The sequence below is a fragment of the Scyliorhinus torazame genome, chromosome 16 (assembly GCF_047496885.1).
Source record: "Scyliorhinus torazame isolate Kashiwa2021f chromosome 16, sScyTor2.1, whole genome shotgun sequence".
NCBI lineage: Eukaryota > Metazoa > Chordata > Chondrichthyes > Carcharhiniformes > Scyliorhinidae > Scyliorhinus > Scyliorhinus torazame.
In genome coordinates, this window is record NC_092722.1 from 194702033 (window position 1) to 194726618 (window position 24586).

The following is a 24586-nucleotide window of genomic DNA, read 5'->3' on the forward strand; positions in this document are numbered from 1 at the left end:
CGCAGCTCTGTCACCGCGCAGACCAGCCCCGCCCAGCACGCAGCTCTGTCACCGCGCAGACCAGCCCCGCCCAGCACGCAGCTCTGTCACCGCGCACAGCAGCCCCGCCCAGCACGCAGCTCTGTCACCGCGCAGACCAGCCCCGCCCAGCACGCAGCTCTGTCACCGCGCACAGCAGCCCCGCCCAGCACGCAGCTCTGTCACCGCGCCCAGCAGCCCCGCCCAGCACGCAGCTCTGTCACCGCGCCCAGCAGCCCCGCCCAGCACGCAGCTCTGTCACCGCGCAGACCAGCCCCGCCCAGCACGCAGCTCTGTCACCGCGCACAGCAGCCCCGCCCAGCACGCAGCTGTCACCGCGCACAGCAGCCCCGCCCAGCACGCAGCTCTGTCACCGCGCAGACCAGCCCCGCCCAGCACGCAGCTCTGTCACCGCGCAGACCAGCCCCGCCCAGCACGCAGCTCTATCACCGCGCAGACCAGCCCCGCCCAGCACGCAGCTCTGTCACCGCGCAGACCAGCCCCGCCCAGCACGCAGCTCTGTCACCGCGCAGACCAACCCCGCCCAGCACGCAGCTCTGCCACCGCGCACAGCAACCCCGCCCAGCACGCAGCTCTGTCACCGCGCAGACCAACCCCGCCCAGCACGCAGCTCTGTCACCGCGCCCAGCAGCCCCGCCCAGCACGCAGCTCTGTCACCGCGCACAGCAGCCCCGCCCAGCACGCAGCTCTGTCACCGCGCACAGCAGCCCCGCCCAGCACGCAGCTCTGTCACCGCGCACAGCAGCCCCGCCCAGCACGCAGCTCTGTCACCGCGCCCAGCAGCCCCGCCCAGCACGCAGCTCTGTCACCGCGCCCAGCAGCCCCGCCCAGCACGCAGCTCTGTCACCGCGCACAGCAGCCCCGCCCAGCACGCAGCTGTCACCGCGCACAGCAGCCCCGCCCAGCACGCAGCTGTCACCGCGCACAGCAGCCCCGCCCAGCACGCAGCTGTCACCGCGCACAGCAGCCCCGCCCAGCACGCAGCTCTGTCACCGCGCAGACCAACCCCGCCCAGCACGCAGCTCTGTCACCGCGCAGACCAACCCCGCCCAGCACGCAGCTCTGTCACCGCGCACAGCAGCCCCGCCCAGCACGCAGCTCTGTCACCGCGCACAGCAGCCCCGCCCAGCACGCAGCTCTGCCACCGCGCACAGCAGCCCCGCCCAGCACGCAGCTCTGCCACCGCGCCCAGCAGCCCCGCCCAGCACGCAGCTCTGCCACCGCGCACAGCAGCCCCGCCCAGCACGCAGCTGTCACCGCGCACAGCAGCCCCGCCCAGCACGCAGCTGTCACCGCGCACACCAGCCCCGCCCAGCACGCAGCTCTGTCACCGCGCACAGCAGCCCCGCCCAGCACGCAGCTCTGTCACCGCGCACAGACCAGCCCCGCCCAGCACGCAGCTCTGCCACCGCGCAGACCAACCCCGCCCAGCACGCAGCTCTGTCACCGCGCCCAGCAGCCCCGCCCAGCACGCAGCTCTGTCACCGCGCAGACCAACCCCGCCCAGCACGCAGCTCTGTCACCGCGCCCAGCAGCCCCGCCCAGCACGCAGCTCTGTCACCGCGCACAGCAACCCCGCCCAGCACGCAGCTCTGTCACCGCGCAGACCAACCCCGCCCAGCACGCAGCTCTGTCACCGCGCACAGACCAGCCCCGCCCAGCACGCAGCTCTGCCACCGCGCAGACCAACCCCGCCCAGCACGCAGCTCTGTCACCGCGCAGACCAACCCCGCCCAGCACGCAGCTCTGTCACCGCGCAGACCAGCCTCACACTATTCAGTGATGATGACCTGGTCTGGCAGCTGATTGAATCCAGACGGGAAACCTCGTTCCCCTGAGGGGGGGGTCGGTGGGTCAGCCACAGATGGGTGAGCTGGCATTGACCCACTGGCAGTGATCCTGCACCGCCGACGCCCCCCACCCCCACCGACGCCCCCCCACCCAACGGGCCTACGGTCGCCATCACACCACCCCCGCAGCACAATACCACACCTGTGCATGCCCTGGCATCCCACCCATACCCAGCAACGGTGCTCGCACCTTACCCCCCCACGATGCATGAATCACGTGGCTCACGATGCCCTCCCCGTGTCGCCGCAGGAGAAGCCAGCCCGCAACAGACAGGAAAGGGCCCAGATGGGTGGCAGGCTGCCGGACTTTAGAATCCTCGCCCCCCCTACAAGGAATGGACCCTGGAGGTTGAGGGGATGGCCGAGGACAGACCGATGACCGACGCTGAGCTTGGCCTGCGTCGCAGAGCTGAGGATCCAGCGGCTCCCAGCAGGATGAGCTATCGCTGGTGAGTTGTTCATGTCAGACATAATGATCCTAACCTCCCACTGACCACATGACCATTCTCCCGTAGGATCTGCATCCAATGGTGCCGGCCCATTCCCCCGCCACAAGAGAACACCTCGGAGGAGAGCACCAATGATGCCACTATTGAGGAGTCCCTTCCAGCAGCGCAGAGACACACACCTCGATGGGCAACATTAGTGGACAGGCTTCTGGGCACAATTTGGTGAGCACCCCACAGTTACTGATGCAGATCAGGTGGATGCAGAAATGTTGGGACAGCAGTCGGATATCTGCTGGGTCCCAGTCAGATGCCGAGCCTCTGGGCCAGGTTACCCCGGAGCTGATGCAGTCGATAGGGTTGCGGCCGTGATATTCAGAGGGGGCAACAGCAATTTTGATCCTGTGGGGGTTGGGAGCGATTGTGGTGTATTTCTAATGACAGTGAGGGAGCGGGGTGGGGGTGGGGGGGTCCTAGGTGGGGTGTATTCTGATTATGGAGGTCTGATTACAATGTTGGGGAGCGTGTGGTGTTGGGTTGGGGATGGGTGTTCGAGATTGCTGGAAGTGTGGGTCCACGGGTGGGGGGGGGAGGTGAAGGGTAGGGTTAGGGGAGTCCGTAGCTGGGAGGGGGGGGGGTGGAATGTGGTGATGAGACTTTGTGAGAGAGCATGGGTCTGGGTGAAACACTTGTGCTGCTCTTGGCCCACAAGCAGTGCTGTAAAGCTCTCACTGTTCCTTGCCTACCTTCACATGACGGTTTATCCAAAGTTAGTGAAATGTGGCAGCTTAAAATAGAATCAATATGAAGATGAATCTACTCGGCCTCATTGATAGTTAAATGACCACATTGCCTGCACAGAGCTGGTTGGTCACCGAACACTTGGCCTCCCTCGGTTGAAAGCTGAAATGGGCAGGTTTGAGGTGGGTTGGTTTTCCCGCTTAAGATGCTGTTTGGTTTACAACATCCGATCCGAATTAAAGCCGCCGATTTCTGGGGGGTTAAAATTCCCCATTCCACTCGGTTTCCCTCAGATGCTCTCTGACCTCGGGGTATTTCCAGCACGTTCTGTTTCTATTGCAGATTTTCAGCACCTGCAGGAATTTGCTTTTGCACGAGCGTTGCCTTCTCCGGCTGGAGTTTTAAGGTCCTCAGGGAGTAGAAAATAAGCTGTGACTCACCCCAATCAGTCCAGCAAAAACCTCAACTGCGCCAGTTCCCACTGTGGTGTACTGGATATACGGCTTCGGAATCCCAGCATTTTCAAATATCCTGTTTGTATAGAACCAGATCTGAAAGGCAAACAGACTCGCTGGTAACTCACAGCGATCACACTACACAATGTTGGACGAAACAGTTTTCTGAGGCTTCTCAGTCTGATGTATTTCGCCAAATAACGCTGATCAAATTCCTCAGTTAGAATCGCTCGTGTCTCAGTGACTAACCTTCCTCTCAGAGGGTCAGTACTGAGGGAGCGCCGCACTGTCAGATGGTCAGTACTGAGGGAGTGCTGCACTGTCAGAGGGTCAGTACTGAGGGAGTGCTGCACTGTCAGAGGGTCAGTACTGAGGGAGTGCCGCACTATCAGAGGGTCAGTACTGAGGGAGTGCCGCACTATCAGAGGGTCAGTACTGAGGGAGTGCTGCACTGTCAGAGGGTCAGTACTGAGGGAGTGCCGCACTATCAGAGGGTCAGTACTGAGGGAGTGCTGCACTGTCAGAGGGTCAGTACTGAGGGAGCGCCGCACTGTCAGATGGTCAGTACTGAGGGAGTGCCGCACTGTCAGAGGGTCAGTACTGAGGGTGTGCTGCACTGTCAGATGGTCAGTACTGAGGGAGTGCCGCACTGTCAGAGGGTCAGTACTGAGGGAGTGCCGCACTGTCAGATGGTCAGTACTGAGGGAATGCCGCACTGTCAGATGGTCAGTACTGAGGGAGTGCCGCACTGTCAGAGGGTCAGTACTGAGGGAGTGCCGCACTGTCAGATGGTCAGTACTGAGGGAGTGCCGCATTGTCAGAGGGTCAGTACTGAGGGAGTGCTGCACTGTCAGAGGGTCAGTGTCATGTGAGAGTACCTTTAAGTCATAGATGTTTAAGCAATGTACCTTTAAGAAAACAGTGATGTCAGAGAGTGGGTGGAGCTGGGCTTTAGATCAGCCATTTTGAAGTTTCAGTTTGAAAAATCAGCTTGTGTGTGCCTGTGTGTTTCCAGAGAGCTGCAGTTTGGAGGAAAAGAGCTTGGGGAGTGTCTGTGTTTTGCAGTGAGCTGGATTTGTTCTGATGTCTGCCATGCAAGACTATCTCTGGATAATTTGGGTGATTTAAACTCATAATAGTAAAGCCTTTAACCTGATGTGATTCTGTTTAAAGGTGTTAAGTCTCTTGGAAGTTTGAAGGAACATTTTGAGGAATTATTTACTGTTGCAATGTTTCCAGAGTTATCTTTGAAGTAAGGGGTGTTAAGAGATCCAATGTTTATTTAAGATGTTAAGTTGAGTTCATGGAATAAACAGTGTTTTGTGTTTAAAAACCCACGTGTCCATAATTGTAATCCCACATCTAGGGAACAAGCCGTGTACCAGGAAAAGCAACAAATCCATTAAAGGGAGAGGTTGGTTGAACTCCAAGATACATTTTGGGGTTCTGAAAATGCCTCACCCATAACAATTGGGGGCTCGAGGGGGATAAAAGTCTATCTGTTGGATTGGCTTTTGTGAACTTAAAGACAGTGAAGGATTGTTGCTTTTCCGGTGTGGTATTTTAGTTTAAGTGGGGAGAGTGTTGTGGACAATGGCTCTTTCAGAGGCTCAGAAGTTTTTGGGGGTGGAGACTGTCACACGCAGTACTTTACGGACAGAGACGAAAAGCAGACTGTTGGGTCCGTCAAAAACATTGCAGGTAACATTACCTGACAAAATGCGAAAAGATGAGGTAATTATGGCGATGGTTAAGCATTTAAAGTTGCCTGAGATAGAGTTTGACTCATTGGAAATGGCAAAAATTCAGTTGCAAATTAAACAAATGGAACATGAGAAAGAATTAAAGCGGCTTGAATACGAAAGAGAGAGAGCGGAAAAAGAAAGAGAAATAGATAGAGAGGAAAAAGAAAAGGAGAGAGAAGAAAGAAACAGAGAAAGAGATAGAGAGGAAAGGGAAAAAGAGAGAGTTTGAACTTCGGAAAATGGCTCTGAAACATGAAAATCAGTTAAAATTGGCAGACGCAAAGGGACACGTACAGTTGGAGGAGATGGATGAGGATAATGAGACAGAGCGTCATAGTCGGAGACGTGGTGGGGATCTAGTTAAATATGTCCAAACATTGCCAAGGTTTGACGAGAAGGAGGTAGAAGCCATTTCATTTCATTTGAGAAGGTAGCTAAACAAATGCAATAGCCACAGGACATGTGAGTATTACTGATTCAAACAAAGCTGGTAGGTAGGGCTAGTGAAGTGTTTGCATCACTACCGGAGGAGGTATCTGGAACGTATGAGGGGGTGAAGAAATCCATCTTAAGTGCATTTGAGCTAGTGCCTGAAGCTTACAGACAAAGGTTTAGAAATTTAAGGAAAGAATTTGGTCAAACATACATGGAGTTTGAAAGGCTCAGAGTAATTTTGATAGGTAGATAAGGGCTTTGAAAATAGACCAAACGTATGAAGCTCTCAGAGAAATTATACTTTTGGAGGAGTTTAAAAATTCAATTCCTGATGTAGTGAGGACTCAGGTGGAAGAACAGAGGGTTAAAACTGCGAGGTTAGCAGCAGAAATGGCAGATGATTATGAATTAGTTCATAAATCAAAGATTGGTTTCCAACATCAGTTTCAGCTGGTGAGGGATAGAAACTGGGGACATGAAAAATACTCAAGTGGTAAAGGTAAAGGTGATCTGATGGGAGGCAATAAAGAGAGTGTGCCTCAGATTAAAAAAGAAATCCAGGAGGGTGGAAGAGAAATGAAAAGTTTCAAATGTTTTCACTGTAATGAACTAGGCCATGTAAAGTCACAGTGTTGGTGGTTGAAGAAAAGCACTGGGAAGGCTGATGTGGTAAAACAGGATAAGACAGTGGGATTTGTTAGAGTGGTAAAGGAAAGCCCAAGTGAAGCAAAGGAGGTGCAAAAGATTGTACAGCCTGTTCAAGAAGTAATTGTTAAGAAGGTGCCAGATGTATTTAAAGAATTTACTTGTGTGGGTAAAGTTGACTCATGTGTATCAGGAGGAGCAGGTATAAAAGTCACAATTTTAAGAGATACAGGGGCTAGTCAATCTTTAATGGTAAGAGATGAGGAAATATGTAGTTTGGGAAGAATGGTGCCAGAAAAGGTGGTGATATGTGGAATTCAGGGTGAGAGGTGTAGAGTTCCATTATACAAGGTAAGGTTGGAAAGTCCAGTGAAGAGTGGTGAAGTGGTAGTAGGAGTAATAGATAAACTATCTTGTCCAGGAATACATTTTATCTTGGGTAATGATGTAGCTGGATCGCAGGTGGGAGTGATGCCTACTGTGGTTGATAAGCCAGTGGAAAATCAGACAATTGAAGGGTTGAAGGATGAATATCCTGAGATTTTTCTGGATTGTGTAGTAACAAGGTCGCAAAGTCACAGGTTAAGGCAAGAGGAGAAATCAAAGCGTGAAGAGGAAGTTGAAGTGCAATTATCAGAAACAATTTTTGATCAGATGGTTGAAAAAGAACAAGAACAGGTGGAGGATGAGGCGGATATTTTTAGTTCAGGAAAATTGGCGGAGTTACAACAGAAAGATGTAGAAATAGAACGGATATATCAGAAAGCATATACGGAAGAGGAATCGGAGAGTATACCAGAGTGTTATTACCGTAAAAGTGATGCCTTGATGAGAAAATGGAGACCTGTACATATGCAGGCGGATGAAAAGTGGGCAGAAGTTCATCAAGTAGTATTGCCAGTAGGGAATAGAAAGGAGGTGTGGCGAGTTGCACATGAGGTGCCAGTGGGAGGTCATCAAGCTAAATTCCAGAAACATTTTTATTGGCCTGGAATACATAAAGATGTAGTTAAATTTTGTCAATCTCATGTCACACATGTCAAGTGATAGGGAAACTTCAAGCAGTGATAAAACCAGCGCCCTTAATACCCATTCCAGCATTTGAGGAACCTTTTACAAGGGTCATAATTGATTGTGTAGGACCGCTTCCTAAAACAAAAAGTGGGAATCAATATCTTTTGACTATAATGGATGTGTCTACTAGGTTTCCAGAGGCCATTCCAGTATGTAATATTACAGCTAAAAGGATTGTGGAGGAGTTACTTAAATTCTTTACTAGATATGGACTACCCACAGAAATTCAATCGGATCAAGGATCAAATTTTACTTCAAAGCTATTCAAAGATTATGGATAGCTTAGGAATAAAACAATTTAAATCAACTGCGTACCATCCAGAATCGCAGGGAGCGTTAGAAAGGTGGCATCAGACATTAAAGACAATGTTGAGGGCGTATTGTCAAGATTATCCAGAGGATTGGGATAAAGGAATTCCATTCATATTGTTTGCAATTAGGGATGCACCTGATGAGTCTACCAAATTTAGTCCTTTTGAACTCATTTTTGTCACGAGGTAAGAGGACCACTTAAATTGATTAAGGAAAAATTGGTGGGTGAGAAATTGGACATTACACTATTAGATTATGGTGTCAAATTTTAGGGAACGATTAAATAGAGCAGGTGAATTGGCTAGACAACATTTGAAATTTGCACAAAATGTGATGAAACGGGTAGCGATCAAGAAATCCAAAGTTCGTAGTTTTGCCAGTGCGGATAAAGTTTTAGTGTTGTTACTAATGGTAGTTGAGCCTTTAAAAGCTAGGTTTTGTGGACCGTATCAGATTGAAAGGAAATTAAGTGAGGTGAATTATGTGGTAAAAACACCAGATAGAAGGAAGACTCACCGAGTGTGTCATGTGAATATGCTTAAAAGGTAATTTGAAAGGGAAGGAGAGAAAAAGGAGGTTTTAATGATTCTAACTCAAAGTGACGAACCAAATCCAGATGACTGTGAATTTGACATACCTGAAATTAAATTGGAAAATGAGGATGTTCTTAAAAATTGGGATGAATTGTTAAGTTACCTTCCAGAGGAAAAATGAACTGACCTGAAAGAGTTATTGATATCACATGGGCAAGTTTGTAGAGATAAATTGAGAAGTACTAAAATGGCTATACATGATGTAGATGTGGGAAATGCTGTTCCTATCAAACAACATCCATATAGACAACCCTTTAAAATTGGCACAGGTTAACAGAGAGATTGAGAGTATGCTGAAGAATGGCATAATTGAAGTGGGTTGCAGACAATGGAGCTCACCCATAGTGATGGTACCTAAACCAGACAGTACCCAATGGTTGTGTGTGGACTATCGAAAGGTGAATGCAGTTACAAGAACGGACTCTTATCCTATCCCGCGGTTGAAGGATTGCATTGAGAAGGTGGGACAATCTACTTTTATTTCCAACTTCCAGACATTGAAACAACATTTAAAACATCGTATGGAGTTCTTCGATCGACTTCAGGAGGCGGGTTTGGTGATGAACCTAGCCGAAAGTGAATTTGGAGAAGCCCGAATCACTTTCCTTGAGGAGTTTCCGTTATCCTCAAGACGAAGGGAAATAATGCGATCTCCTAGCATGAATGAATTTGATCGAACAGTTGTGCAAAAGTTTTAGAACATAAGAACATAAGAACTAGGAGCAGGAGTAGGCCATCTGGCCCCTCGAGCCTGCTCCACCATTCAATGAGATCATGGCTGATCTTTTGTGGACTCAGCTCCACTTTCCGGCCCGAACACCATAACCCTTAATCCCTTTTGTGGCGTGATTACTCCACTGATGGAATTGCTTAAGAAACGTAAAAGATTTCATTGGACAGCGGACTTTCAGCAGGCATTTGACTGCCTGAAAGCTGTGATCACCAATGCTCCTGTATTGGAAAATTGCATGGGTCTCTGTGGTCAGATTGAACTAAAGTATCTGATTCTAAAGAGAAATGCCGAGGAGTAGAGGAATGGATGGATCGTGCAGAGACTTTGTTCAAAGAGACTGTCAATCGAGAAGGATTTCGGCTGGAGGTAGAAGAACAAAGAAAAATGGACTATATTATTATACCTGTTTGCATATGTTTTTTTTTTAAACTAAAAGGTATATTTACTGTGTACATATCTTAGTCGATGGTGCAAAAGTGAAAAATAAAACCATCTTGAAGTTGATGGTTTATTTATTTTCTTGAGGGGAGGTGTCATGTGAGAGTACCTTTAAGACATGGATGTTTCAGCAATGTACCTTCAAAAAAAACAGTGATGTCAGAGAGTGGGTGGAGCTGGGCTTTAGATCAGCCATTTTGAAGTTTCAGTTTGAAAAAGCAGCTTGTGTGTACCTTTGTGTTTCCAGAGAGCTGCAGTTTGGAGGAAAAGAGCGTAGGGGGTGTCTGTGTTTTGCAGTGAGCTGGATTTGCTGTGATGTCTGCCATGAAAGACTATCTCTGGATCATTTGGGTGATTTAAACTCATAATAGTAAAGCCATAAACCTGATGTGATTCTGTTTAAAGGTGTTAAGTCTCTTGGAAGTTTGAAGGAACATTTTGAGGAATTATTAATGTTGCAATATTTCCGGAGTTATCTTTGAAGTAAGGGGTGTTATGAGATCCAATGTTATTTAAGATGTTAAGTTGAGTCCATGGAATAAACATTATTTTGTGTTTAAAAACCCACGTGTCCATAATTGTAATCCCACACCTAGGGAACAAGCCGTGTGCTCGGAAAAGCAACAAATCCATTAAAAGGAGAGGTTGGTTGAACTCCATGATACATTTTGGGGATCTGAAAACGCCTCGGCCATAACAGTCAGTACTGAGGGAGTGCTGCACCATCAGAGGGTCAGCACTGAGGAAGTGCTGCACGGTCAGAGAGTCAGGACTGAGGGAGTGCTGCACTGTCAGAGGGTCAGAACTGAGGGAGTGCTGCACCATCACAGGGTCAGCACTGAGGAAGTGCTGCACGGTCAGAGGGTCAGCACTGAGGAAGTGCTACACTGTCAGAGGGTCAGTATTGAGGGAGTGCTGCACTGTCAGAGGGTCAGTACTGAGGGAGTGCCGCACTGTCAGAGGGTCAGTACTGAGGGAGTGCCGCACTGTCAGAGGGTCAGTACTGAGGGAGTGCTGCACTGTCAGAGGATCAGTACTGAGGGAATGCTGCACTGTCAGAGGGTCAGTACTGAGGGAGTGTTCAGAGGGTCAGTACTGAGGGAGTGCTGCACTGTCAGAGGGTCAGTACTGAGGAAGTGCTACACTGTCAGAGGGTCAGTACTGAGGGAGTGCTGCACTGTCAGAGGGTCAGTAATGAGGGAGTGCTGCACTGTCAGAGAGTCAGCACTGAGGAAGTGCTACACTGTCAGAGGGTCAGTACTGAGGGTGTGCCACACTGTTAGAGGGTCAGTACTGTGGAAGTGCTGCACTGTCAGAGGGTCAGTACTGAGGGAGCGCCGCACTGTCAGAGGGTCAGTACTGAGGGAGTGCTCAGAGGGTCAGTACTGAGGGAGTGCTACACTGTCAGAGGGTCAGTACTGAGGGAGTGCTGCACTGTCAGAGGGTCAGTACTGAGGGAGTGCTGCACTGTCAGAGGGTCAGTACTGAGGAAGTGCTACACTGTCAGAGGGTCAGTACTGAGGGAGCGCTGCACTGTCAGAGGGTCAGTACTGAGGGAGTGCTGCACTGTCAGAGGGTCAGTACTGAGGGAGTGCCACACTGTCAGAGGGTCAGTACTGAGGGAATGCTGCACTGTCAGAGGGTCAGTTCTGAGGGAGTGCTGCACTGTCAGAGGGTCAGTACTGAGGGAGTGCTGCACTGTCAGAGGGTCAGTACTGAGGGAGTGCCGCACTGTCAGAGGGTCAGTGCTGAGGGAGTGCCGCACTGTCAGAGGGTCAGTACTGAGGGAGTGCTGCACTGTCAGAGGGTCAGTGCTGAGGGAGTGCTGCACTATCAGAGGGTCAGTGCTGAGGGAGTGCTGCACTGTCAGAGGGTCAGTGCTGAGGGAGTGCCGCACTGTCAGAGGGTCAGTGCTGAGGGAGTGCTGCACTGTCAGAGGGTCAGTGCTGAGGGAGTGCCGCACTGTCAGAGGGTCAGTACTGAGGGAGTGCTGCACTGTCAGAGGGTCAGTACTGAGGGAGTGCTGCACTGTCAGAGGGTCAGTACTGAGGGAGTGCTGCACTGTCAGAGGGTCAGTACTGAGGGAGTGCTGCACTGTCAGAGGGTCAGTGCTGAGGGAGTGCCGCACTATCAGAGGGTCAGTACTGAGGGAGTGCTGCACTGTCAGAGGGTCAGTGCTGAGGGAGTGCCGCACTGTCAGAGGGTCAGTGCTGAGGGAGTGCCGCACTGTCAGAGGGCCAGTACTGAGGGAGTGCTGCACTGTCAGAGGGTCAGTACTGAGGGAGTGCCGCACTGTCAGAGGGTCAGCGCTGAGGGAGTGCTGCACTGTCAGAGGGTCAGTACTGAGGGAGTGCTGCACTGTCAGAGGGTCAGTACTGAGGGAGTGCCGCACTGTCAGAGGGTCAGTACTGAGGGAGTGCCGCACTGTCAGAGGGTCAGTACTGAGGGAGTGCTGCACTGTCAGAGGGTCAGTACTGAGGGAGTGCTGCACTGTCAGAGGGTCAGTACTGACGGAGTGCCGCACTGTCAGAGGGTCAGTACTGAGGGAGTGCTGCACTGTCAGAGGGTCAGTACTGAGGGAGTGCTGCACTGTCAGAGGGTCAGTACTGAGGGAGTGCCACACTGTCAGAGGGTCAGTACTGAAGGAGTGCTGCATTGTCAGAGGGTCAGTACTGAAGGAGTGCTGCACTGTCAGAGGGTCAGTACTGAGGGAGTGCTGCACTGTCAGAGGGTCAGTACTGAGGGAGTGCTGCACTGTCAGAGGGTCAGTACTGAGGGAGTGCTGCACTGTCAGAGGGTCAGTACTGAGGGAGTGCTGCACTGTCAGAGGGTCAGTACTGAGGGTGTGCTGCACTGTCAGAGGTGTCACCTTTTGGATAAGATGAGGCCTCAGCTGTCCTCTCAGATGAATGTCAGCAATCTGCTGACGGTGCAGAATCAGAGTCGGGTCCTCTCCCTTGCATCCTGGTGAATATTTATACATCGATTATTATCTGGAAATCTGATGTCGTGGTGTTTATCACATTGCTGTCCACGGGATCTTGCTGTGCTCTGTGTTTCCTGCAATACAAAAATGGCTGTACTTCATTGGCTGGGAAGTGCTTTGGGGCATCGAGGTTGTGAGAGGTGCGATACAAATGCAAGAGTTTCTCTCCATCATTCTCTCCCCGACTGACAAAGGTGACTCCCCCACTTCCCGCTCTCACTTACCGCGTCAATGCCTGAAAGTTGCATCGCCATGTTGATGACAATGACCGACGCGAGCTGCCACCGGACGGAGCGATCGGCTATCAGCTGGAAAACGGAGATGGTTTCCGAAGAGGCCAAGGATCTCTGCTCCTCTTGCATCTCCTCGATCTCCGTCTGGATGTTGCTGCTGTACCTGTTCCGATACCACGTCAGTGCTGGGTAATGTAGTGAGAAATCATCGGATCATTCGACACATCCACTGACTCTGTCCCCTGGACTGTCTGTGAGACATCCTGCGGCCAGTTAGACTGCCCCACCACCCAAAGGGTTTGTCTCCGCGGTTTATCATGGACACTGGCACAATGACACCTCAAATACAACCTTCGTCTACTTCACCTCTGACCCCTATATGGCTCCTCTCCAACTCAATTGGCGGGTGGGGGAACATACAAGAAAGTGACATTAAGGCCACAGCCAGGTCAGCCATGATCTCATGGAATGGCACGATGGGCCGAATGGCATAGTTGGGCTCCTGATTCCTCTGCCCTCAGCGTCTCTCCCTGGCTGCTGTCGGCTTCCCTCTCTGTCTCACTCACCAGCAAAAGGCCTCAGGGAAATTATGATGAATTGGGGGGGGGGGGGGGGGGGGGGTGGGGGGGGGGGGGGGGGGGGGCAGAGATTAAAATCCAGGCCCTGGTCTCTCCTGCTCCCGGCACTGACCCCGGGCCCAGTGTCTGGCTGCTAATCTCACCAAAACTAGGGGAATAGAGGGATTATTAAACTGTGAATGAATCAGCCTTAGACAGAGTCCCCTTCCCATAAAAACTCGGAGTGAAGCCCCATACAGTCGCAAAACCAGCAATCAAATCATCACGATATTATGAAACTCCCTTGGGTCAAATATTCTAAATTTTTTTAAACTTCCAGCCCCAAGTGGCAGGGTGGCACAGTGGTTAGCACTGCTGCCTCACATCGCCAGGGACCCGGGTTCAATTCCGGCCTCGGGTTCACTCTCTGTGCGGAGTCTGCACGTTCTCCCCGTGTCTGTGTGGGTTTCCTCCGGGTGCTCCGGTTTCCTCCCACAGTCCAAAGATGTGCGGGTTAGGTGGATTGGCCATGATAAATTGCCCCTTAGTGTCCAAAAGGTGAGGTGGGGTTACAGGGAATAGGGCAGGAGATTGGGTTTAGGGTACTGTTTCGGAGGTTCGGTGCAGACTCGATGGGCTGAATGGCCTCCTTCTGCACTGTCGGGATTCTATGACAATGCCGAATGTTTCTGTCACGCTGAGAGGTCACGATCTGGAATGTGTGAATGCTGCCACTTTTAATCAAAGTTTCACTCACTTTTATTCATCGGCACAATGTGCCACCTCTTGTTGCTGCCACCTGCTCCACTCACTTCCCTTTCAAACTATCCCTTTACCCTCTCTCCCTCTCCTCTCCACCCCACCTTCCCACTCGGTCCCCTCCCCCTGCCCCAGGTTCACACACACCTCGCACTGTGGCTGCTACGTCATGTTTCTGAATCAACAAGTAACGAGGACTTTCCGGGAACCAGGGCAGCAACAGCAGCTCAACCAATGTGGGAACCACGAACAGCGACAGCAAGAGAGGCCAGTCATTCTCCTGTAATCAGACACAAAAGCACAGGGGGAGAGAGACAGAGGGAGAGGGTGTGAGTGAGGGAGGGAGGGAGAGCGAGGGTGAGGGATAGCTAGACAGATGGATGGAGAGAGGGAAGGAGAGAGAGAGAGAGGGAGGTGTAGACAGAGATACAGAGAGGGAGGGAGATAGAGACAGCAAGGGAGGTAGAGAGAGAGCGAAAGGGAGGGCGAGAGAGAGAGAGACAGAGAAGGAGACAGCGAGAGGGAGGGAAAGCAAGGAAGGAGATGAAGAGAGGGGGGCAGGGAGAGAGTGAGAGATGGAGAAAGAGAGAGACAGAGAAAGAGAGATAGAGAGGGAGATGAAGAGACAGAGACGGAGGAAAGGGCAGAGAAAGAAACACGTAGTGAGAGAGTGAGAGATAGGAAGGGAAAACAAAGAAAGCAGACAAATTAAAATGGAAGAGACGCTGATGGAGCAAATCTGCACAGAAGCTATCACAACGGCTGAATAATCAACAACCAATTTGACCCTAATACAGACAGACACTAACTATGGGCAGATACACCACAGCAGGTAGACCATAGTGAGTACATCAGGGCAGGTACACCATAGTGAGTACATCAGGGCAGGTACACCATAGTGAGTACATCAGGGCAGGTACACCACAGTGAGTACATCAGGGGCAGGTACACCATAGTGAGTACATCAGGGCAGGTACACCATAGTGAGTACATCAGGGCAGGTACACCATAGTGAGTACATCAGGGCAGGTACACCACAGTGAGTACATCAGGGGCAGGTACACCATAGTGAGTACATCAGGGCAGGTACACCATAGTGAGTACATCAGGGCAGGTACAGCATAGTGAGTACATCAGGGCAGGTACACCATAGTGAGTACATCAGGGGCAGGTACACCATAGTGAGTACATCAGGGCAGGTACACCATAGTGAGTACATCAGGGCAGGTACACCATAGTGAGTACATCAGGGGCAGGTACACCATAGTGAGTACATCAGGGCAGGTACACCATAGTGAGTACATCAGGGCAGGTACACCATAGTGAGTACATCAGGGGCAGGTACACCATAGTGAGTACATCAGGGCAGGTACACCATAGTGAGTACATCAGGGCAGGTACATCATAGTGAGTGCATCAGGGGCAGGTACACCATAGTGAGTACATCAGGGGCAGGTACACCACAGTGAGTACATCAGGGCAGGTACACCATAGTGAGTACATCAGGGCAGGTACACCATAGTGAGTACATCAGGGGCAGGTACACCATAGTGAGTACATCAGGGGCAGGTACACCATAGTGAGTACATCAGGGCAGGTACACCACAGTGAGTACATCAGGGGCAGGTACACCATAGTGAGTACATCAGGGCAGGTACACCATAGTGAGTACATCAGGGCAGGTACACCATAGTGAGTACATCAGGGGCAGGTACACCATAGTGAGTACATCAGGGCAGGTACACCATAGTGAGTACATCAGGGCAGGTACACCATAGTGAGTACATCAGGGGCAGGTACACCATAGTGAGTACATCAGGGCAGGTACACCATAGTGAGTACATCAGGGCAGGTACATCATAGTGAGTGCATCAGGGGCAGGTACACCATAGTGAGTACATCAGGGGCAGGTACACCATAGTGAGTACATCAGGGGCAGGTACACCACAGTGAGTACATCAGGGCAGGTACACCATAGTGAGTACATCAGGGCAGGTACACCATAGTGAGTACATCAGGGGCAGGAACACCATAGTGAGTACATCAGGGGCAGGTACACCATAGTGAGTCAATCTGCACAGGTACACCATAGTGAGTACACCACAGCCGGAACACCATAGTGAGTACATCACGGCAGGTACACCACAGTGAGTACACCACAGCAGGTACACCATAGTGAGTCGATCTGCGACAGGTACACCATAGTGAGTACACCACAGCCGGAACACCATCGTGAGTACACCACAGCCGGAACACCATAGTGAGTACATCAGGGCAGGTACACCATAGTGAGTACATCAGGGCAGGTACACCACAGTGAGTACATCAGGGCAGGTACACCACAGTGAGTACGTCTGAGGCAGTTACACCATAGTGAGTCAATCTGCACAGGTACATCATAGTGAGTACATCAGAGGCAGGTACACCATAGTGAGTACATCAGGGGCAGGTACACCATAGTGAGTACATCAGGGGCAGGTACACCATAGTGAGTACATCAGGGGCAGGTACACCACAGTGAGTACATCAGGGCAGGTACACCACAGTGAGTACATCAGGGCAGGTACACCATAGTGAGTACATCAGGGCAGGTACATCATAGTGAGTACATCAGAGGCAGGTACACCATAGTGAGTACATCAGCGGCAGGTACACCATAGTGAGTATATCAGGGAGTGAGTTGGAAGTCAAGAACTCATTAAGGTGTAAGTGAGCGTATCAGAAGCAGGGATGGAGCGTGACATTATAGAGGGGATTAGGGATGGCTGATCCCTGGGTGAAATGCGACACCAATACGACACCAATGCAACACCAATACAACACCAATACGACACCAATACGACACCAATACGACACCAATACGACACCAATACGACACCAATGCGACACCAATGCGACACCAATACGACACCAATACGACACCAATACGACACCAATACAACACCAATACGACACCAATACGACACCAATACGACACCAATACGACACCAATACGACACCAATACGACACCAATACAACACCAATACAACACCAATACGACACCAATGCGACACCAATGCGACACCAATACGACACCAATACGACACCAGTGCGACACCAGTGCGACACCAGTGCGACACCAATGCAACACCAATACGACACCAATACGACACCAATGCAACACCAATGCGACACCAATACGACACCAATGCAACACCAATACGACACCAATACGACACCAATACGACACCAATACGACACCAATGCAACACCAATGCGACACCAATACGACATCAATACAACACCAATGCAACACCAATACAACACCAATGCAACACCAATACAACACCAATGCGACACCAATACGACACCAATACGACACCAATGCAACACCAATGCAACACCAATACGACACCAATACGACACCAATACGACACCAATACGACACCAATACGACACCAATACAACACCAATGCAACACCAATACAACACCAATGCAACACCAATACGACACCAATGCGACACCAATACGACACCAATACGACACCAATGCAACACCAATGCAACACCAATACGACACCAATACAACACCAATGCGACACCAATACGACACCAATACAACACCAATACGACACCAATACGACACCAATACGACACCAATACGACACCAATACGACACCAATACGACACCAATGCAACACCAATGCAACACCAATGCAACACCAATGCAACACCAATGCAACACCAATGCAACACCAATGCAACACCAATGCAACACCAATGCAACACCAATGCAACACCAATGCAACACCAATGCAACACCAATACAACATCAATACAACACCAATACAACATCAATACAACACCAATACAACACCAATACGACACCAATGCAACACCAATGCAACACCAATGCGACACCAATACGACACCAGTGCAACACCAATGCAACACCAATACAACACCAATGCAACACCAATACAACACCAATGCAACACCAATGCAACACCAATGCAACACCAATACAACACCAATACAACATCAATACAACACCAATACAACACCAATGCGACACCAATGCAACACCATTGCAACACCAATGCGACACCAGTGCAACACCAATGCAACACCAATACAACATCAATACAACACCAATACAACACCAATGCTACACCAATACGACACCAATACGACACCAATGCAACACCAATACAACACCAATACAACATCAATACAACACCAATACAACACCAATACAACAGCAATACAACACCAATGCAACACCAATACGACACCAATGTAACACCAATACGACACCAATACGACACCAGTGCAACACCAATACGACACCAATACGACACTAATGCAACACCAATGCAACACCAATACAACACCAATACAACACCAATACAACACCAATGCAACACCAATGCAACACCAATACGACACCAATGCAACACCAATACGACACCAATACGACACCAATACAAAACCAATACGACACCAATACGACACCAATACGACACCAATACGACACCAATACGACACCAATACGACACCAATGCAACACCAATACGACACCAATACGACACCAATACGACACCAATACGACACCAATGCGACACCAATGCGACACCAATGCGACACCAATGCGACACCAATGCGACACCAATGCGACACCAATGCGACACCAATGCAACACCAATGCGACACCAATGCGACACCAATACGACACCAATACGACACCAATACGACACCAATACGACACCAATACGACACCAATACGACACCAATGCAACACCAATGCGACACCAATACGACATCAATACAACACCAATGCAACACCAATACAACACCAATGCAACACCAATACGACACCAATACGACACCAATGCAACACCAATACGACACCAATACGACACCAATACGACACCAATACAACACCAATACGACACCAATACGACACCAATACAACACCAATGCAACACCAATACAACACCAATGCAACACCAATACAACACCAATACAACACCAATGCGACACCAATACGACACCAATACGACACCAATGCAACACAAATGCAACACCAATACAACACCAATGCAACACCAATACGACACCAATACAACACCAATACGACACCAATACGACACCAATACGACACCAATACGACACCAATACGACACCAATGCAACACCAATGCAACACCAATGCAACACCAATGCAACACCAATGCAACACCAATGCAACACCAATACAACACCAATACAACATCAATACAACATCAATACAACACCAATACAACATCAATACAACACCAATACAACACCAATACGACACCAATGCAACACCAATGCGACACCAATACGACACCAGTGCAACACCAATGCAACACCAATACAACACCAATGCAACACCAATACAACACCAATACAACACCAATGCAACACCAATGCAACACCAATGCAACACCAATGCAACACCAATACAACACCAATACAACATCAATACAACACCAATACGACACCAATGCGACACCAATGCAACACCATTGCAACACCAATACGACACCAGTGCAACACCAATGCAACACCAATACAACATCAATACAACACCAATGCTACACCAATGCTACACCAATACGACACCAATACGACACCAATGCAACACCAATACAACACCAATACAACATCAATACAACACCAATACAACACCAATACAACATCAATACAACACCAATGCAACACCAATACGACACCAATGCAACACCAATACAACACCAATACAACACCAATACGACACTAATGCAACACCAATGCAACACCAATACAACACCAATACAACACCAATATAACACCAATGCAACACCAATGCAACACCAATGCAACACCAATACGACACCAATGCAACACCAATACGACACCAATACAAAACCAATGCAACACCAATACGACACCAATACGACACCAATACGACACCAATACGACACCAATGCGACACCAATGCAACACCAATGCAACACCAATACAACACCAATACGACACCAATACGACACCAATACGACAGCAATACGACACCAATGCGACACCAATGCGACACCAATGCGACACCAATGCGACACCAATGCGACACCAATGCGACACCAATGCAACACCAATGCAACACCAATACAACACCAATACAACACCAATACAACACCAATACAACACCAATGCAACATCAATACGACACCAATGCAACACCAATACGACATCAATACGACATCAATACGACATCAATATGACACCAATAGAACACCAACATTATGTACAGACTGGTTCAGCAATAGACATCTCCCTGGGAGGTGGATGGTGTCCCTTCGCTTTCTGTGTAAATGTGAAATTCACCCCTTGATCAGAATGGAAACATGTCCAAACACTTTCAATGGACCTTTCCCCACACATGCTTCAGATCAGCTGCCAGAGCCAAAACAATTTAAAGGAATCAGCATGGATGTGGATTGGCTGGAATATTTACTGTGAATCCTGGTTTCAGACAAAGGAACATAGGAACTAGGAGCAGAAGTCGGCATTCAGCCCGTTGAGCCTGCTCCGCCATCCAATCAGATCCTGGCTGATCTCTTCCTGGTCTCAAAACCACCTCCACACCTGTTCCCCATATCCCTTTAGCCCGTTTTTAAAATCAGAAATATATCTCTCTCCCTCTTGAAACCATTTAATGATTCGGACTCCACCGCACTATGGGGCAGCGAGTTCCACAAATTCACCACCCTCTGCGAGAAGTAGTTCCTCCTCGTCTCAGTTCTAAATCTACCGCCTCTCTATCTGTGACCTCTCATTCTAGATTCCCCACAAGGGGGAACATTTGGTCTACGTTTATTTTTCAATCCCTCTTAGCATTTTATACACCTCGATCAGATCCCCTCTCACCCTTCTAAACTCCAGAGAGTATAAACCCAAACTGTTTAATCTCTCCTCACACGTCAACCCTTTCATCCCCGGAATCAATCTGGTGAATCTCCTCTGAACATCCTCCGGTGTCACCACATCCTTCCTCAAATAAAGAGACCAAAACTGGACCCAATACTCCAGATGTGGTCTCACCCACACCCTATACAATTGCAACAACACTTCTCTACTTTTATACTCTAGTCCTTTTGCAATAAACGCTAACATTCCATTTGCCTTTTTAATTACGTGCTGTAGCTCCAGACGCTGAATAAACAAGGCTGGAAGACAAGATTGAGCTCAGAGTCACGATGCTTACCTTCCCCAGCAGTTCTCTAAGTCCCAGCATCTGGGCTGCAAACACTCCCAGACAGATGAAGATGGTGGGGATTAAGCCCAGGAATCCTCTCAGATTCTTTGGGGCAATTTCCCCGAGGTACATGGGGACAACACTGAGCGAAATACCTGGAGACAGAAAGAAATGGATTAAGGTTCTGCCAGATGCTGGTATTGGAAATAATGTCTCAGCCTTTAGGACCTGCTGCCTTCCCTCCTCACATCTATCCTGCTACCCTGCTCATTGTCTCTCTGCCTGAGCCCCTCTCTCTCCTCCACCTTCTTTCTCCGTCTCCCTCTAACAATCTATCTGCTTCTCTCTATCTTTCTCTCTTGGTTTGTTTATCAGTCCCCCATCTCACACTTTGTGACCTCTCCCTCTAATTCTGGTCCTCTCTCACTCTTATTCTTACCCCACCCCCGGCACCTCTCTTTCTTTGAACCGTTACTCTGAAACCAGTGAGGAGTGAGCGAGCAGCAGAATCCCATCACGTACCTGAGTGGATCCCAGACATGAAACGTCCCAGGATGACCATTTCTGGGGAGCGCAACACTTTGCTGAATCCCATTAGGAGTCCGGCCAGTAACATCAGGAATGTGCTGTACACCAGGGTCCCCTTCCTGTTAATCAATGGGAGAGATGGTCAGTGGGGTATACAGTGTCACTCACCAGCAAAAGATCCAACCCTCAGACAGTTCTCGGAACTGCCAGGGCTTCCCGTTAGCAGATCTCCTATCCCCTGGATTGTCAGACCACATGGATCCCCCCCCAGATGCACCATGGGACCCCTCAGAATTCCCAATGCATCGGCTCCATTGGAATTAACTGGGAAGTCGGCTGGGCAGCTCCCTGGCTTCCTAGGGCCCTGTGAAAAAGTCTCCGACTCTGAATTAAGACTGTTCTGCTTTACCTGGATAGTTACCCAGGAAATGTTCGAAAAATCCTCGTCTTTCTCCTGGAACTATACAATTGATCCCTCAACCGCGCCCCCCCCCCCCCCCCCCCCAATCAACCCCTTGACTCCCCTCCGAATCCCCGACTCACTCCAATTGGGGATCTGGCAACTCCTCCTGCCCCACTTCCCTATCTGACCCACCTGCCAACTTACCTCACCCACTGACGAGCCTGGACTCAGCCATGCATCTGTCATGATATTCAAACACACACATCATGATAGACACACCAACAGACAAATCAGAACACACACCACCACAACCAATCACAGAAAGATATAAAAGCACAAACACGACACCTGGTGGTCAGTATTAGCTGGAGAGGAGGACCAGGACAGACCTGCTACACGACACACTCAGGGGAAACGTCCCAAATCCAATTTAAAAGGGAAACGTCCCAAATCAAAAAAACAAAAATCTTTTAAAGCTGTAAAACAACCTTCCCTCACCTGGAATGACAGCACATTGCCGCAAATTGACCCAGGAGATGAATTTGACCTCCGAAGAACCCTCCGACAAGCAGTTACCTACGCACAAGCCGATGATTCCGACCTCGAATACTTCGGTGACGATCTTTACAGTGTTTCCGGACCTCGCGAGCCCAATGATAGCTCCGTGGTCCTATACGACTATGACTCGGACGAACCTTTCGTGTTGCACATTGGCGGCCCCCACATTGAATCCGACGCAGATGCGGATTCATTTTTTGGATTTGAGGATCTTCAATCCAGCAGATATGACGTCCCAACTTATCAGTACCGGATGATGCTGCAGCCTGACATTAACAGACAGGGAGCGGTGCAAGCACACGGAGAGTGCCCTGCTGCCACACAGAGCGTGGTCCACGTCCCGCTCAACGTTCCCGACTCTATGAAAGAAGACATGCAAGACTCCAGAGCGCAGTCCTCGCATGAACCAGAAGTGACTCCAGAGTCACAAGCCTCCACAGCAAGCTCGTGGACAGACTCCACAATTGCAGAAATGCAAGACTCCAGAGCGCAGTCCTTGCACGAACAAGAAGTGACTCCAGTGTCACAAGCCTCCACAGAGAGCTCGTGGACAGCCTCCACGATAGAAGCAACGCAAGACTCCAGAGCGCAGTCCTTGCACAAACAAGAAGTGACTCCAGTGTCACACGCCTCCACAGAGAGCTCGTGGACAGCCTCCACGATAGAAGCAACGCAAGACTCCAATGTGCGGTCCTTGCAGGAACAAGACCATGAGGGTCTAGCAACCTCTCCTGACCAACCAGCGGCAGACGATGCAAGTCTGCCATGCTCACGTGAACAGCAATAAGGCTATAACAGCCTACCATGCTCCACTACACAGCAGCATGACCATGACGGTCTCTCATGCTACAATGAAGGGCACAGCGCTGAAGACTGTTCAAGCCCAACTGAAGACAAGCCAAAGGAATCGCCTCTTCCAAGCCCGAAGAAAAAAGGTTTATGCGCTGACCTTCAGGATCATTATAGCCGAACAGAGATTAATAATGCTGCACGGTCACAGAAGGATGCTGAGGATTTGCTAAAGAAATTAATTGAATGTTTAATTTGCAAGGAGCAGACTGAGAATTGCCAGTGTTTTAGTACGGATCGAAAAAATGGACAAGACATTGATCCTCAGGTAATGGAAATAACACAACCTGAATCATATCTACAGCAGGGACAAATGTCTCCCTTCAACACAACGCCGCAAAGTCCCAACTTCGGAGACCAGCAGTTAGTCAGTAATGACTCTTCAAACCTTGAGGGGAACATTAATTGCATTGAACCTATACACACTCCACTGATAAATGAGCAGAACATTGGAGCAAGAATCCTGAGGACACCGACATCGAGTAGCCAGATAACGAATTTAAAACCCGCAGCAGTTTCAAGTGAACCAAGTGTGCTTTCCACTAATGGTGAAGATGCAGATAAGGTCGACCCGATTATCCATTGTACCACACTAACCCCAGTGATTAAGCAGTTATGTATGGGGAGTATAATGTGGGCAATTGAGAACAGTAAAAGAGAGACTGTGACCATGCCAGTCCCAGCAAAATCAGACCCAGAGACCATGAAGGCATGTACATTAGACAAAGATACATATGAGGTACCTGAGAAGAAAAGTGAAACGGAATGTTCTTTGGAAAATAGTACAATGTCGATAGAAACATTGGATCCTATATTCGAGACCATACATATGGGAGAATTTGGGGGTAATAAACAAGGTTCTGCAATGTCTGGGGGAAGATTTAAAATTCCAAAGAAGAAAAGCCCAAATGAAGGACAACGGCAAGACAATGACAGTCCACCGACATGGTGTGCACCACCAGATGAAAAC

The 24586-nt window shown here is 49.6% G+C and overlaps 1 protein-coding gene and 1 long non-coding RNA gene across 2 annotated transcripts in view; one reads left to right on the forward strand and one right to left on the reverse strand.

Annotated features, from left to right (window-relative positions):
* Nucleotides 1-24586, reverse strand: part of slc2a15b (solute carrier family 2 member 15b) — a 179183-nt gene that overhangs the window by 17328 nt on the left and 137269 nt on the right. The window contains exons 4-8 of the mRNA XM_072479744.1: nt 21801-21925; nt 21288-21433; nt 14189-14321; nt 12717-12910; nt 3517-3627 (exon numbers count right to left, since the gene is read on the reverse strand). Of these exons, the coding sequence (XP_072335845.1) occupies nt 3517-3627; nt 12717-12910; nt 14189-14321; nt 21288-21433; nt 21801-21925 (709 nt within the window). The remainder of the gene's footprint in view (nt 1-3516; nt 3628-12716; nt 12911-14188; nt 14322-21287; nt 21434-21800; nt 21926-24586) is intronic.
* LOC140393362 (uncharacterized) lies at nt 2006-10051 on the forward strand. The gene is made up of 3 exons (XR_011935580.1): nt 2006-2338; nt 2405-2560; nt 8830-10051. It is a non-coding gene; the product is annotated as an uncharacterized lncRNA (long non-coding RNA).